The 16,592-nt window shown below is 38.0% G+C and overlaps 1 protein-coding gene across 1 annotated transcript in view; it reads right to left on the bottom strand.

The window, feature by feature from the left end:
- Positions 1-2,656: 2,656 nt before the first annotated feature.
- The window catches only part of LOC309818967 (serine/threonine-protein kinase D1), an 83,503-nt gene continuing 69,567 nt past the window's right edge, over positions 2,657-16,592 (bottom strand). Inside the window, exons 15-16 of the mRNA XM_082649005.1 lie at positions 4,351-4,436; positions 2,657-3,533 (exon numbers count right to left, since the gene is read on the bottom strand). Coding sequence (XP_082505131.1) covers positions 3,315-3,533; positions 4,351-4,436 — 305 coding nt within the window. The 3' untranslated portion in view covers positions 2,657-3,314. The remainder of the gene's footprint in view (positions 3,534-4,350; positions 4,437-16,592) is intronic.

Here is a 16,592-nt window from a genome sequence, read left to right as displayed (position 1 = left end):
TAATTAAAAAGGAGCAGGGGAACAAAAAAGACACGAGACATATGTCAAATGCATGGTAAAAGGATAAACAGGAGGTAACAAGGCAAGAGGGTAGGGTGGAGAGGACACCCTACATTTTCTGAGTGTTTCAGACAATGTGAAAAGACTGAGATGAAAGAGCCTGTTCCCTTTTGGCAACTAAAAGCAGTTGGCCCTTCTCCATGGGCCTCAGTGTATCTTCAGATGAACCAGTATTTGGTTCCTTAAAACAGGTTTAAACAGACAGTATGTAAAATGTAATCACTTCATAGAGGTAGTCAAACTTAACACTGACTGGATAATGAATGCAAAGAGGAGACAGATGGCTTTCTTATTCTCACTGCTGTACTTATTGTACACATTCAGTACAATGGCTGACCATATATTTTTTAAAAAAGTCTCCATGAGAGTAAGTATTCACTAAACTCAAAGATTCTTTAGGGCTAATGGACAAATCGAAAGCATCACTGATCAAAATATTTTTCTAAGCACTGTCCTCTTGCTCAGGCCAGAAGCAAGAATAGTGGGAGTTTGCTCTAGTGGTTCTGGATATATAGAGATCAGCAAATTTATGACATCTTGAATAGACTGATAATGTCGTTTAAGGAATATCGCCACTGCAACAATGACAGAGGACACATCCTCCCTAAATCATGCGTCAGTCATTTCTCTCATCTTTGTCAGAATCAGAAGATTCTTCTGTATCAAAAATGTTGCTCTGCCTCTTGTATTAAACACAGACTACTGCCCATGTCATTAAACACAATGATATACCACTGATGTGAAGTGTGGACAACTGCATTGATGATATTTAGCATAAAAAGTGGGTGCTGGTTCAGTGAAATTGGAGTCTTTGCAGTATCAACTGATATTTTGGATGGAAGAAAGTGGCATGACTTTCAGCGGCCCATTTTTTTCCTGAACATTAGCGGTTACTTACTCTTTCTTGTGCTTGAATAAGTTGTGTCGGTAGCATGGCCACACAGATATCCTTTTGACATGCTACTCTGAATGTAACAGAAAGAGTAATGTTTGTTACAAACTGCTGGAATAGTTGGTAAGGCTGCCCCCCAAAAAGCTGAAACCATTATTCCTCCATAATATTTTCTACTATTGTCTACTTCATTCCTGAACTTACTTTGTCCCTTGAGTTCTATAATATTACTTCATGTAATTCTATCTTTAAATATTCCTTTTCAATTTTCCTTTTTTTCTGATTGAACCATTCATGTTGATATTTCTCAGGTTTGTGTCCTATGATCATTCTTTCTCATTCCACCCCCAAGGACCTGAGTCATTCTAATCAACTTGTGGTGAGTTATTGACTCCCAAATCTGTACCTTCAACTCCAGAATTCTTCCCTAAACTCTACACACATATCTAAATATCTTCAGGATATCTCAGACTTGATGTCTAACAGGAACGTTATATGCAACATTTTCAAATGTGAACTTACCCTTTTTAAGGCTATAACTCCTTTTGATTAATAGTTCCATCATTCATCTGAGCTAAAACCTAGGATTCACTCTGGACTCCTTTAAATTCCACATTCAACTAGTAACCAAGTCCCACTGATTCCACCCATCAATATCTCTTATATATACCTCCCCACCTAGTTTCCTATTTACTCCTGCCTTAGCTCATGCCCTCATCATCCCCGATGTGTTATTACAATAGTTTACCTGGTCTTTTGGCTCACCCCTGCCCTGGCTTCAATCCAGACTCTGTCTTGCTGGCAGTGAACTTGTTGATGTTGATTATTCTTCTGCTTAAAAAGTTTGAATGATTTCCTCAGATTTAACACAGAATAAATTCCAAATCCCTTAAAATAATACAAAATAGTAATTAACCATTGGAAAGATCAACTATTTTCCTCCCATCCCTCCAAGTGCAAATATTGTCTGTTGTCTTAACATAATAATGTAACATATTCAAGTGGCTTACAACACATAAAATTCTTCCAAACCTTTATTACAATTTTTTTTCTGTTATATAGTAACAGTAATACATGATAATTCACGGTCATCGGGCTATAAAGAAAAACAGCCCACAATTATCCACTCCACACACCTGAAGTCTGTTAAGTCCAATACTAGTTTTGTCTTCCCCAGGCTACAGAACTTTACTTAAGTTGGCTTTCTCTTTAGGAGTTTTCCAGTATTGATGTGTTATTATAGTTCACCTCAGAATCTTCTTTTTTAGAAAGAAATTATTAGAGTCATTATTCTAATAAATCAGGAGGCTACATTGAGATTGCTGTTTGTAATATTCTTATGTCTCCAAGTATTCTGTTTGGCTTTGGTCATTCTTCTCCTTTCTACTGGAAACTAGATGACATGCAAGATAGAAAGGTTTCAGTATACTTGGAAACATACTTTTGTGGCTGCAGACTAGACAAAGCTAAGTTCTAGGCCCTGAGACTTTCTCTGGTCTTTTTGAGCAGATACCCCTGCTCTTACTTGGCCAGAGAACATTAGCATGGATCACAAATGAAAATAATTCAGTCGGATGGACACATATTTTGCCAAGAATATTTATTTGTTATTGTTGAAAAATACACATAGGCAAAAGGTTGCTTAGCTGCTGATTTTCCATAGTACAGCAGGGTATTGTAAGAAAGGGGAAAATAAACCTGTTCTATACATGGCAGTTACATTTCTAAGGCATTTAGGCTTAAAAAGTAGTAGGTGCACCTAGGCCCATTTACTTGAGTTTAAATATACTGAGGCACACCAGGCAGGCAAAGGATTTGAAACTATACAGTAAAACTCTTTCATGCATTTGTGTCTTAGGATTGCATATCCATCCCCCCGAGCCCCCAGTCCCCATCATTCGTTTTTTCCACATGAGTTTTGGAGTTGTTCATAGAACACCAGTAATAATCTACTCTTCAAGAGTTTGCTTATAGTGACAACACCAATGGGACACACAGAACAGAACCACTTCATGGACAGGTTCTGTAGACTCTTACCAAATTGAGGCTCCAGTAAGAAAAACACCGATTTGCAAAGGCACAGTGGAGACAGGTTTAATGCATTAAATATAACATGAATCATTCACAATAACAAGTTTAGTGTTTCAGCGAACTTTGGTTAATACAACACAGTTGGTCACACAAAATACAAATGCTTCTGTTGATCTGTCTTGGCAACTCAGATACATCAACAGTGCTAACAGTTTAACAGCTTTGTTCTCATCTGACAGAAAATAATGGCAGTTCTGCAAGGCAAATGTTAAACCTGACCGTATGTATTTATTAATTCCACAGTGTTTTGACAGATTATAGGGGATGGAACTCAGAGGATGCTGACACGCTCACTGAGGGCTTTCATCTCTGTTTCTTCGGTCTCAGGACTGTCACTGTGGCCAGTGCTTGGATCGATCAGGTGTGTGGGGTACTTCAGCCCCTGCTCGCCTGCGTACTGCTCCCACCTTGAGTCATCACTCTCATGGGTGATGTAGCGTTCCCCGATTTTGCATTCCAGCTCTCGTAAATCTAACCAGGTCTGATAATCCTGAGGGAGAAATTGCAAAATATTACCATAGATATGATTAAAACTCATTAAAACACTCTTTCATTGTTGTCAGCTCCCACAACATATATGTTACCCTTTTTTCTTCCACTCCCACCGTGCTATGTCTTTCATCAGGCACCCTGAGGTGACAGCATCAGCACCAAAGCCATCCTATTTACCTAAACTTTGCAAATGCATACTGTTTATAGGATATCAGGCATCAGAAGGTGGGCAATTAATATTTGCAGTCAAACAAAGCAGAATGTTGGTATTCCTTTGGAATTTAATGCCTACAAAGAATCCTTCAGTATTGCAGAGGATCGTTTTTCTAAACTTCTAAGTTCAGTGTGAAAATAAAATATTTAAGAGAGAACAAACACATGCATATGCTTTATATCTACCATGCATTTCTTTTACAAGTATTGCCTTGGATTTAAATATACAGCTTCCAAACAAGTACAGTGCATAACCAGGTGGGCGTCTACTTGGATATTTATCAGGATTACACATACACATGCCTTTGAAATCTGGTCCTTGGAGTTTCATTATGACCCTTCTTTTTTTGTCTTTTGTTTTTGGTGTGTGTGTCTGTGTGTGGTATGGTGTGTTTCTCCCTTATCCAACCTTCCTGGTAGAGAAAGAGGTTTAGAAATACTAAATTGTTATTAAATCCTATGAAGTGGCATGCATTTTGGCAAACAAACTGGTATTATAATTATACTTTAAAAAATGACAAAAGATTTTTATATATAGTATCAGAATCTTAAATATTTAGAAGCTTATTCAACTGAGAAAAGAGCCAGTGATTGATTTTTACCTGTAACCAAGGGTGACTCAAGGTCTTATCCACGCTATAGCGCTTTCTCATTTTTACTTGCAGCAAGTTATTGATAAGATCAATGGCTGAAAAAAATTTTTATTGGTAAAAATAGATGACATATCTGGAACATATGCATAATTCATTTATAGTTTATTCCACATCTGCTATTTCACACAGTTAAATGCAACACAGTGATAATAGACACTAGAACCTGAAGAAAATTCCCCTTGAGAATTCTAAAACCTTGGCCTTAATTTAATTTTAGATGCAAAAAAATGAATTGGAAATAATTGTAGAGGAAGGAGTATGAGTCCTTTGTGAGTATGATGTGAATTTCTCTTAGTCTAGTTTCTAATACATTTTTCTGAAGTAGGAGTTTTGTTCAAATATACATCATTTAAATATGTGTTGCACTAATGGCAGGATAAAACTAATATTCAAGAGAAAGCATTTACTAATTTTGTTACAAAATGTGTTTAAAGTTTGAATACACATAATGGGCTCCGTAGTCTTGAATTAAGTGACAGACATCTGGACACTACATTTAAAAGGAAGAAAATAAAGCATAACCATGGGCCATGACTCATGATAAATTTAGAGCCTAAAAACCAATGGCCCAGTGGTGAAACACTTTTGTCTCTTTCTCTTTACTTTTAAAAATAACCCATGGGGCTTCCCTGGTGGCGCAGTGGTTGAGAGTCCGCCTGCCGATGCAGGGGACTCGGGTTCGTGCCCTGGTTCGGGAGGATCCCGCGTGCCGCGGGGCGGCTGGGCCCGTGAGCCATGGCCTCTGGGCCTGTGCGTCCGGGGCCTGTGCTCCACAACGGGAGAGGCCGCTGTGGTGAGAGGCCCGCGTACTGCAAACAAAAAACAAAACAAACAAACAAAAAAACCCATGAATTGGAATTATATCGGCCTTCATTGCTTTCATAGGGAAGACAGGTAATCAACTTGTCTAACAAGAATTCTTCTAAGAGGTTAGAATCACAAACCATCCAGCCTCATACTCTGCCTCTGACTGGGACTTCAACAGAATGTAATTTAGGGAAAAAAGCGATTCTTCTAGTTATCTAGTCTACAAATCATCTTACCCAGAGTACCATGTAACAGAGTTCTCACTCACCTTTCTGAAAACTATTATTTTCAGCCTATACCCTTAATTGTTCACTATTTATTCAATTCATTACCTCATGCTTCCCATTCATTCTTGTAATGACTTCCCATTTCTTTCTTTCCTGTTAGCATTTTCTTCCCAAAAAGAACTTAGTGAAATCTGCCAAACTAATGAAAGCATTCACATTCCACCAAAGAGTCCATTCCCTCCCTTAATCAACCCTGGTCATTAAGATTCTTGAGAGATGGATCTTTCTATCAAAAACCTTTAACAGGTATCTGATAAAGATGCAAATTAACTCCCCAACTTCCTCAACCATCAAGTCCTGAATGAGGGGGCTTTGACTCCATTGTTTGGTCTACATCAGTCTGTGTGGATCTGAAAATACAGTGTCACAGGAGTCCTGAGGCCACCTGGAACAAAGATCACTTTATTCCCTCAGAATGAATCAGAATCCTTCTCGTTATCAGGCAAAGAGAAACGATTTTTACAGGCTTTTGGTAATCTAGACTTGTATCACTTTGATACTAATATTCCAAGTATTTGCCTGCATGGAAGGACTGTAGAATCAAACATCTAAGAATTGCTTGATTGGAGAAAGTAAATGTAATAGCACATATTTAAATGCTGTCTATGCCCCTACACCCTTGCCTTCGCTAGGATACCTTAGGAAACACAGTATTTAGTACAATTTCAAATTCCAAGCATGTGTTCTCAGAGGGCTTTTGAAAGTATAGTTCTCTCAGTGAACTGTGTATTGGGCACGGGCTTTAAAACATCCATTCACATGATTTACTCACTGGTGTGTAAAGTGCACCTTCCATTCTTGCTGCTGTGAAGTCACACAGCAAAAATGGAGAATAAGGGGAGACGGGAGAATGCATGTGCTACCGTAAGCATGCCACAGCATTATGCTTCCTCATACACTGCAGGGAATAAAGACATGTTATTAATTCACTCCTTCTGCTTTGAATTCTATAATTAGGAAGGTAGGAGTACAGCAACTCGACAAAAAGTCTGGTTTGTGCCCAAATGGGCCCCAACAGTGAATCACACTGCCTAATGGGGAAGGAAGTATAGCCAGGGGAGAAACTACATGTGTCTGAAGGGAATGGAATATGTGAAGATGAAAAAATTGCTCTGCTGAATGAAGCATATAATCACAAGTCTCACTACAGCCACAGTACACAGCTGACCTGAATAAGCACAGCAAGCCAATGACAAGTACCTCCGAGAAAAAATAGTTTAGGACCTAAGGCGAGAATTAGCAGGAGTGTGTGTGGGGGGGTGGGTGTATCTGTGTATTTATAAATATATTTCATGGCTCTTGATAGCAGAAAACAGAAATAATTAACTATTAAATGTTGGACACTGTAGTTAAATATTGGGAACCCGGTGTTACTGAGAAAATAGGTTCATCATAGTGTTTGAGAGTTCCATTCTACTGGTCACTGTTTCTGGAACTCCTAAAACATCCTTTTCATTAATCAAGGCTCATACAACCCAGCATTAAATATACCATCCAAAATGCCTTTCACTAAGCTCACTTATAAAAAGAGATTCTACTGTTGTTTTTTTTTTTTTTACAATATTCTTTTTATTGACCATGTATATATCGCATATACGTATCATTCATTTATCTGTTCATTCACCAAATATTCCTTAAGGAATTACTGTTGGCAATGACATTGGGAATAAAAAAGGTAATGATAAAGCCCTGAAAAGCTCCCAATCTAATTGCAAAGGCAAAATATGCACACGTGTGTGCGCAAACACACACGCGCACACACACACACACACATATAACATGACAAAATGCACCATTTACTCAGCAATGGAAGAGGCCACAGCAGTGAGAGGCCCACGTACCACAAAAAAAAATGCACCATTTAAAATCTTTTACCTTTAATTACTATCCTACTCAAAGAAAAAAATGTTTTCTTTAGCGCTCCCTAAATATAACTAGCTAGGGTCCTAGTGACTAACTGTAGTAGTCCAATCTATTTCACATCTCAACGGTGCTGCAGGATACCAGTGACAAGAATTCTTTTCTCCTATGTTGTGCCCAAAGTTGTCTTTTTATAACTTACCCACATTAATCCTATTTATGTTGTAGATGCAATGGAGAACTTGACTATTCTATATGACAGCTTTTTATGTTCACTAGCTCTTTTTCAATGTCCCTGTTCACAATGGACCAGAATTTTCCTCACAATTAACTGACACCTTAATTGTGATATTATTCATATAGCCTAGGATGGAAGGTTTTGCTTTTTTAAAAAAATTTCACATTCATATTCTTAGGTACTCCTAACAAACATATGAAAGTAGTTACTTTTTTTTTTTTTTTTTTTTTGCGGTTCGTGGGCCTCTCCCGCCACAGAGCACAGGCCCCGGACGCGCAGGCTCAGCGGCCACGGCTCACGGGGCCAGCCGCTCCGTGGCATGTGAAATCTTCCCGGACCAGGGCACGAGCCCGCGTCCCCTCCATCGGCAGGCGGACTCTCAACCACTGCGCCACCAGGGAAGCTCCAGTAGTTACTATTTTAATCTCTATTTTATATAAAAGGAAAAACTGAAACTTCAAAAGGTCATATAACTTGGTCGAAGTCAGACAGTTCCCAGGTAACAGTTGAGGTTGAAACCCAGGGTAACTGGCTCCAAAGCCCATGCTGTTAAATACTGTGGCATGCAGTAGCCACATCATACCATTAACTCATTATTATTAACCGATAATAATCTCAAAAACTAATTAAATTTAGAAAATTTCCAATAATGAACATTAAATTCTTCTTAGTCATGTTTCCACCATACTTTTAGGTACATAAGTGCCTGGATCTATCTATCTATCTATCTATCTATCTATCTATCTATCTTTGTGACCTTAGCTCAACATTTCAGCAAAGACTATTCTGAATGTGATGTGATCTCTCCTATCGAAGGGACTAATCCTCTAGCTTTCCACCACTTCCCAACTGAGTAAGCCTATCTGCTATGTATTAATCAAATTACTAGGAAACTTTTTTCAGGATAAGGCTTAAACATAGGACTTGATGACTCTCCAATAGATTACATGTCCAACTGCCATGCCTATTAATTATTCTTTGAACACACTCATAAATGAGCAATGTTTCATCCTAGGAGTATCCCATTCAATCCATATGTTATCATCTTCTCCAAAGGCTACTGTGGGAGATTTTTTTCTAATGTTTTATTATAGTTAAGAAACATAAGTCCTTGGTATTACTCATTCTACCTATCTGGCAGTAGGTATCTTATTGAAAAAGAATGCAATTATTCTGGAGTAATAGATTCTAAGTAAACTAATATTGACTAGTATTGGTTTTTAGTCATTTCCTTCTCAGTACCAGGATTTGTTTCTAAATATCTGCAAACTATTCATTTAATCATTCATTCTAGGATTTTGACAAGGACAAATATTAAGCTTCTTCTTGAATGATTACAGAATCCATTCTTTCCCCCTTTTAGAAATTCAGAAAACCCTGGCCTGTCTTAAGTATTCTGGTATCTCTCTCATTTTATCCATGATTTACTAATTACCCACAATGGCTCTAGGAGCACCTCTGTTAGCCTCTTCAATATGCAGTAAGTCCTGTTCTGAACATCAGTCATAGTTTATAGCTGCCATTGAGTGTACTCTTGTGATACCACTATTTCCCCCCTGGGTACTAGCTCCCAGCTGAGACTGCTATGGGTAACCCTCAAATGTAAAGGATCCAAGTTAAGGGAGGAAGGAAGCCAATAGCAAAGGAGCAAAAAGACTAGTAAAACTGGAGTAGCTACAGCAGTCCCCAGAGAGTCAACAATCAGGAAAAAATTCCAAACGGGATCTCAACTCCAGTTCCAAAACTCAAATCAAGGCTCAGAATTCTGACCTAGAGGGAATCTGACAGGGTTTGTCTTTGAAACTGCAGGGTGGCTGGGGGCGGAGAAGGAGAGACAATGGGAAAGACAGATATGAAACTGGGCCATTCTGTGAACTTCTTTCAAAAACAAAGCAAAGGAGAAAGGGACGGTGGTCTGGCTGTGGGAAATAGGAAAGTAAGGAAGGGGACTGCAGCAGAATGGGAAGTCAGAAGGAAAGGTGACATGCTGGCATGTCAGCAGAACAGGATACTAGCACCCAAGGCAGAAACTAGAAGGATACAGAAACTCCAGGTTCCCCGGAGCACCAGGAAGATCTGGAGCCCCAGGATAAAGAGATATTTGGGGAAGCAGAGATTGCCGCAAATTCCTGGTACCCATACTTCCTTCCATAAATATAGCAAAAAGTACATATCCCAATACCTGCCTTTCATGAGGTCAAGGTTTATTGCTACACAGTGCTGGATTCTCCAGTTTGGGGCAATAAGCAGATGTAATTTAAAACAGCTGTCGTTGTACCTAGGGCCAAAGCTGTGCAGGAAAATCCTCCATTCTCTGAGTTATATTATTTGTTTCACACCCTCCTTCCCTTATTCTCTCAATTTGAAGAGCCGCTTCTCCACCCCCAAAGAAAACAGGAGCAAAATAGGCAGTGGTTAGTTCCTCCTTCTCTTTGCAGTAAATATGATGGCAACTTTTTCAGAGAGTGGTAGGATTATTTTCTGATTCTACTTGCCCATTTACTCTGAGAGTTAGCCTTTCTAATATTACTCTGAGAGTTCTGTTCTCTTATTCATCTTAAAACTCAATCCCTTCCTTCCATATTTTTAATAAATTGTCTTAAGGCTGAGCTCTCTGAGCACCTCAAATAGCTACATTTGGGCAATGTGAGAAGTCTTTCCTTTTTCTTTCTTATTAGAAAATTTTAAACAATTGTATGGTTCAGATTTTTATTTTAAAGAATCCCCTCTCTCATAAGCACAGAGTTTTGTGTTTTCTAAAATGTCTCTGGCCATGGATTCATATTAATGTTTCCTATAAATTAAAATAAGAGCAAAGAAAATCTGTTTTATGACGCTTAATGTTTCTTTTTTGCTACAACAAATTCTTGGCTAACAAAGTTACTTTTCCCCTAACTTCTTGTACAGCAATTTCTCTTGTTGCCCCATCAGCTGAGAGACTGAAATGTCAGGAAAGCGAAGAGAAAATTTTATCAAACTTTTTTTTTTTTTTTACCAGAACGGGACTTTCAGCAGATGTTGGGATAGCTGAAGTTCTGCATAAGTATATATGAACAAAAACAAAATTAAATGATATACGTAGGTGCTGAGGGCTTTATGTTTTAATATGAAAAGAAATGTTCCATCGGTGTTAATTGTATGGATTCTATTTTCTTAGGGTGTCAAAATTCGGAATCATCTTTGAAATTGTGGAAACTATATTGCAGTCATTCTCCATTTCAAAGCAAATACCATGTGTATGGACAATTGGTTCTTAGTATGCAGAAGGGACATTGCATGTGTCATAGCTATGGCTAAACTAAACAGCATCCAAAGCTTGGAGAAAATCCTACAGAAAGAATGGAACTGGACATATGTGAAGACATAATAGGACCCTCAGGTCACACCTCTCAGTCATCTTCCATTTTTCATCTCTTTTTGGCCGACAGGCTTGCAGGATCTTAGTTCCCCGATCAGGGATGGAACTTGGGCCCCTGCAGTGAAAGCACCGAGTCTTAACCCCTGGAAATTCCCTCATTTCCCATCTTTCATTTTAGGTACCTGCCTGTCCCCCCATTCTCCCCACTAGATTTTAGCTCTTTTAAGGTCCCACAGATTGTGTATTCATTTTTGCACAATTTCATAAATATGTAAAATCAAATGCATCATTTAATGTATTAGGAAAATGCTTGCTAAATAGCATTTGATAGATTGAATACATTAATTAGAAATTTAAATATCCATTTTCTCAGCTCTATGTTTTAATATCCACATTATGTGCATATAGTTTGTATATTTTGGCTAAAAATACTCCTGGATGGTAGGACATCACACGTCTACAAACGGATCACAGGATCAATGACTTTCGTCAGAAAATCAGAATAATGCTGAGAGGATCTGCAATACAGATCACATTTACTTTACAATGTTTATTTGACACAAGAGAAATTATCTGTGAAACCCTGGGGCTGACCTGTTTTGTCCAGACATGGTAGTTTAGAAAAAATTGTTTTTTCCGTACGGTCTTTCGTCCAGCTGCAAATTATTGAGGTACAAATTTTCAAATTAGAAACCAGGTCAGAACTATCACTCTAGTGATGGAGTCTTCATCTGTCACTACTGAGCTCCTTGTTTGCTTTTTTCCCTTTCCATTCTGCCTCACTGCCTGTCACCCTGTAGGCTCAGTACTTCTCCCTTTGGCTTGATTCATGCTGAAGGTAAGTTATGTGTTTATTTAAAAAATCGTTTTGCAACCCTTCACATTCCAGCTCTCAACCCAGCAAGCTGTTGCCCGGCAACACTAAGTGGGACGCTCCTCTCAGGGGCTGAAACCAGAGGCTGCCGGCAGCAAACAAGGGCGCTGGGAATCATCATCTCACTCGTTCCTGAGTCAATTACCGCAATCCAATGAAGTGCAAGACCTTTAGAGGCTCAAGCAGGGTCTTTCCTTTCCCAGTTCTTTCCGCTGTAGAAAGTTATTCTATCATTGGGTAGTCCTTTGCTTTACATTCAGTTTAATTTCCGCCTGAAGACTAGAAAGACAATCTTGGAAATCATGAATTGTTTAAACACAGCATACAGCAGCCCCCAAACTGATGCCAAATTGATTCAAAATTTAAAGTCTAAATTAAAATCTATTTATATTAGTTTAATGAAGTTTGGGGTGAATTTTTTTTTTTCACTTTGGAGGGGTTTCTTTTTTTTTTTTTTTTTTATGCTGATACTCAAGCCAAAGGTCAAGTGAAAAATTGTTAGGGGCCTCCAGGTGTCGGTAGTTTTAGAAGCACCTCAGGTGTTTCTAATATGTGCTCCTAGGGTTGAGAAAGGCTGTGCTAAGCAGTGTGTTTCAGATTTTTACACCCATATGAATAATCTAGGGATCTTAAACTGTAGATTCTGATTAGGTAGGTCTGGGTAGGAGCCTGAGAGTCCCAGGTGGAACCTTAGACCACATTTTGAATAGCAAAGGACTAGGGGTATGAGAACATTGAAAAAACTGGTTTAATGTTGTTCAAAGGGCCCCAGAATAGATGGATATAAACATAGAGGAGGCCCCATCTTGTTCAGTATTCTGGAACGAAGACAATAGAAAGGTTTCAGGATAGCTTCTACTCAGAGGATGCCGACAGGAAGAGCAAACAAGTTGGATTACACAAATAAGTTCCAAGATAACTATATACATATATAGCTATACTGGTAAGATAACATTTAACAGGGACAAATGAAACAGGGTCCTCTATTTAGCTCCCCCCCACCCCAAAACCAAACCAGTCTAAGTACAGAATTGAAAAATGTGGCCTATCAACAACATTTATAAGAAAAAATTCAGGGTCCTAAATGCACAGTAAACTCAACTTGAGTCTACATTTTATACAGAAATCAAGTGTTATTTTATGCCATGCTAAAAGAAATGTGTTCTTTATAATGAAGGAATGGTGGATTCACGTTACTCTCAGGCTCATTGAACCTTGAGTCAGAACAGTTTTGAGGTTTGATTTAAAGAGAACATAGGGCTTCCCTGGTGGCGCAGTGGTCGAGAGTCCGCCTGCTGATGCAGGGGGCATGGGTTCGTGCCCCGGTCAGCGAAGATCCCACATGCCACGTAGCGGCTGGGCCTGTGAGCCGTGGCCGCTGGGCCTGCGCATCCGGAGCCTGTGCTCTGCCACAGGAGAGGCCATGGCAGTGAGAGGCCCGCAAACCGCAAAATAAATAAATAAAAAGAACAGAGAGAGGGGAGTGTCTGGACCAGAGTGAACAGGTGGTTAAAGAAAAAACTCACTGCCCAGGAGAAGAGAAAGCTTGGGGTGACATGATGGCTGTTTTCAAACCTCTGAGATAAGCTTTTATTTGGAAAAAGGATTGGGTTTGTTTCTACCAGTGGGTAAAAACCCAGAGACATTTTGTTCATTGTGCTAGGCTCAAACTGAGAAGAAATAGGGCTCCTCATGAAATTGTACATTCTCTATTACAGTAGCAACGTAAGAGTATTCTGGATAATTGCTCAGTGGATTGGTATTGTGGAGCAGTACACGGGTAGGATAAGATTTTTAATATTCTGTATTTTGAAATATTATTCTGTGTTGTTATTGTGAAAGAAAGCAAATTTACAGAATATTTAACATTTGTTGTTCCTATATCCTGACATCTCCACATATATTTAGATGTCACATTTCAACTCAACTAGGATGTACATTCAGAAGTGAAATTTTATTTTTATTATTGGGATATATAGGAAACATTTCAGTTTGGAGCACAAATAAACAGCCAATTTTTGAGCACTTATAATGCCAATGTTCTGGCTAAAACTTCTTCAGATCAGTTTCTCTCTACAAATTATCATTTTTTAAGAAAAAAATCTAATTATATTTTATTTGCTATCAAAGGTTCCTTAACTGGTGGGACACCTTTTCAGATATTAACTCATTTGGATTTTGAAATATGTATGTGTGTGTATGTATCTAAACACATACACACATACATATATTTAAAAATTCACTCTACTAAGTAGATATCATTTAAACCACTGTATGTCTTTGGCTCATAATTTTAAAGTTCCTTATTACTGAACAAAAAGCATACTCTTTTTCAAAAAAATTAAACGCAAGTAATCCTAGAATTTCAAATAGAGGTTGTTTAAAATGTTAAAACCCAGTGGAAGTTGTGACCCACATCATTCACTATAGTTTATCAATCATGATAGAATCTCATGGTACCCAGTCCAGCATTTTTAAGTACTTTACTGCCTAGTCCCCTTGCATCTCCTCCATGCTGTTATGTCTGACAGTGGTGCTAATATGTTGACAAATCAATCTATTCATTAATATTCAGCAGGCTTGCTGGATCTGCAAGGCTCATAAACTGTTACAAACACAGTTTAATTTTTAAATGACAATTGTCTTTCTTTTGTTTCTCATACCATTGGATTTCTGGGTCTCATCTACCCGAGGCTTATTTTCAATAGGGTTATTTTTTGTTTTGAACAATATGTAGTGAAAGAGGGACCTACAGCTGGTTCCTTTTCATGGCAAAGTGCTACTTCCAACTTAAGTGTTTAGCGTTCTGGAACACTGTTGGATTTTGAAAACATACCATGTGGTAATGGTGCTAGGCTTTTATTTAGCTTTGCTTTGTGTTTGTACTGGCTGTATTTTTCATCTCCAATTTCTGGGGGAAAAACGCACTTGTGACCAATTTTATTTGAATTTACCACATTGAATGGCAAAAAAAAATAGCTTTTAAAATAAAATTTAGATGCTTGGATAAATTTAGTGGTATATTATTATAGCCATTCTATGCCTTGGGATGCCATATATTCTGCACTGAACATAAATGTCAGCAGAGGATTGAGACCAAATGGAAGAATAAACTACAGCTGCACTTATCAGGGGAAAGAAGCAGCAGAAATATTACCATTGAGACTGTTGGATCGTGCAGTGGAAAAAAACCTGTGTCACGGGTGCACCATCCCAAGTTGATAATTTTGAACTAAAGATAAGTTATAGGAATAATGAAAGGGCATTTCCTTTTCTTTTTTTTTTCCTTTTCACATATGTCAAGGCTTCATGTCTGATCTTAATTCTTGATTATATCAACTAACCATGTGACTCTGAAGCTGAGCAGTGACAACACAGCAGGTGAGATGAGAATAGGTGCTTCTTCAGACTTCACCTGCAAGCACAGAAAATGATCTCTGTCTGCGGGGGTCGTGGGCTCTTTGTGAGACAATTTCTGAGGTTGCCTCTGTGTTGATTACTGCCTGCTTGCCTCCCTAATGGCATATAAAAGAATATCAAAACTCAGAAGGAAAAAATAGTAATTTATCTAGTGATCATCATGGTCTATCACTAACCTTCCTCAAATTTACTGTGTATCTCTAATTGAACACATCAATTCAATCTGATGATGGAAGTGTACTTTTACTCTAACAGAGGCTTTCCCATCACTGCAGGTTTGTCATCATTCTCCTAGTAGGATGATTTGCACTGAAGCAAATTATATTTCACCTTATTAGCTATATAACCCACCTCACATGGTTACCTGTGTCATCTCTCTTCTCCTTCTAAGAATAAACTCTTGGGTAAAAAATGCTGTATAAAAAAGCCATTTATAAAATAGAATAATTTAAGATGTGTTAGGATCTTGACCAACTGAAGGAATGTAGAAAAAGAGAATTAATTTGACTCTCACACTTGCAAATTCTCCTTTGTGTGGGCAAAGCAGGTTTAGAGATTTAAGATTACATCTTCTTCATCTGCTCAGTCACCATGCAAGAATTGGTATTATAGAAAAGGAACTATAACCCTCTAACTCTCCAGTAATATAGAGTTTGTATATTTAACATGATAGACAACTTTTAGACCAGGTGTGCAAGAATTTAAGTCAAACAAAAGGTTGTACTCCACTTATTCCTGGAACTTTCTTGCACTTTTGTTCCTTATTATTATTTTTTACAAAAGTGTCATATGCACCTGGTAAAAGATCTAAATCAATCAGTAGGAAGAGTTCAAATTGAAAGATAAAACCTAATATCTCATTATTAAACCTCTTTTAACTATGTAAAAAATTTCTTCTGATTACCTCTACACCTTAAAAAAATATGTGCAGTATCATTTATGCTTGATTCACTAACTTTAAGCTATTCAGAGTATGGATGAATGCCAGTCTGTGAAATGTTTATTAGTTTACAATGAGATAAGTATAGAAAGTGAGACTAAGTCTTTGGAAACTTTCACAGCATTTTGACATTGCTGTCACATTTTTATTATATTTCACAAAGTACTGATCCATATGTTTGGAAATTAAAATAAAATAAAACTGGTCCTTTATCACATAGTTTGAGAAGAACCACCTTAAAAACAAAACAAAATAAAACACTGATTCTCTTCCATTAAGGACAATGAATCATTCATTTCAGCTTTTTCTACCTCATTGTCCTCCTTTATGCAATTAATTTAGTTACATTAATGTACTGGCTACTGTTGTAATTTAGAACAGTGCCTGGTGCACAACACAGGATATAT

Source organism: Grampus griseus, assembly GCF_964374135.1.
Source record: "Grampus griseus genome assembly, chromosome: 2".
Lineage (NCBI taxonomy): Eukaryota > Metazoa > Chordata > Mammalia > Artiodactyla > Delphinidae > Grampus > Grampus griseus.
Note: the sequence above shows the minus strand (reverse complement) of the source record. Positions and strands in the feature narration are given on the sequence as shown.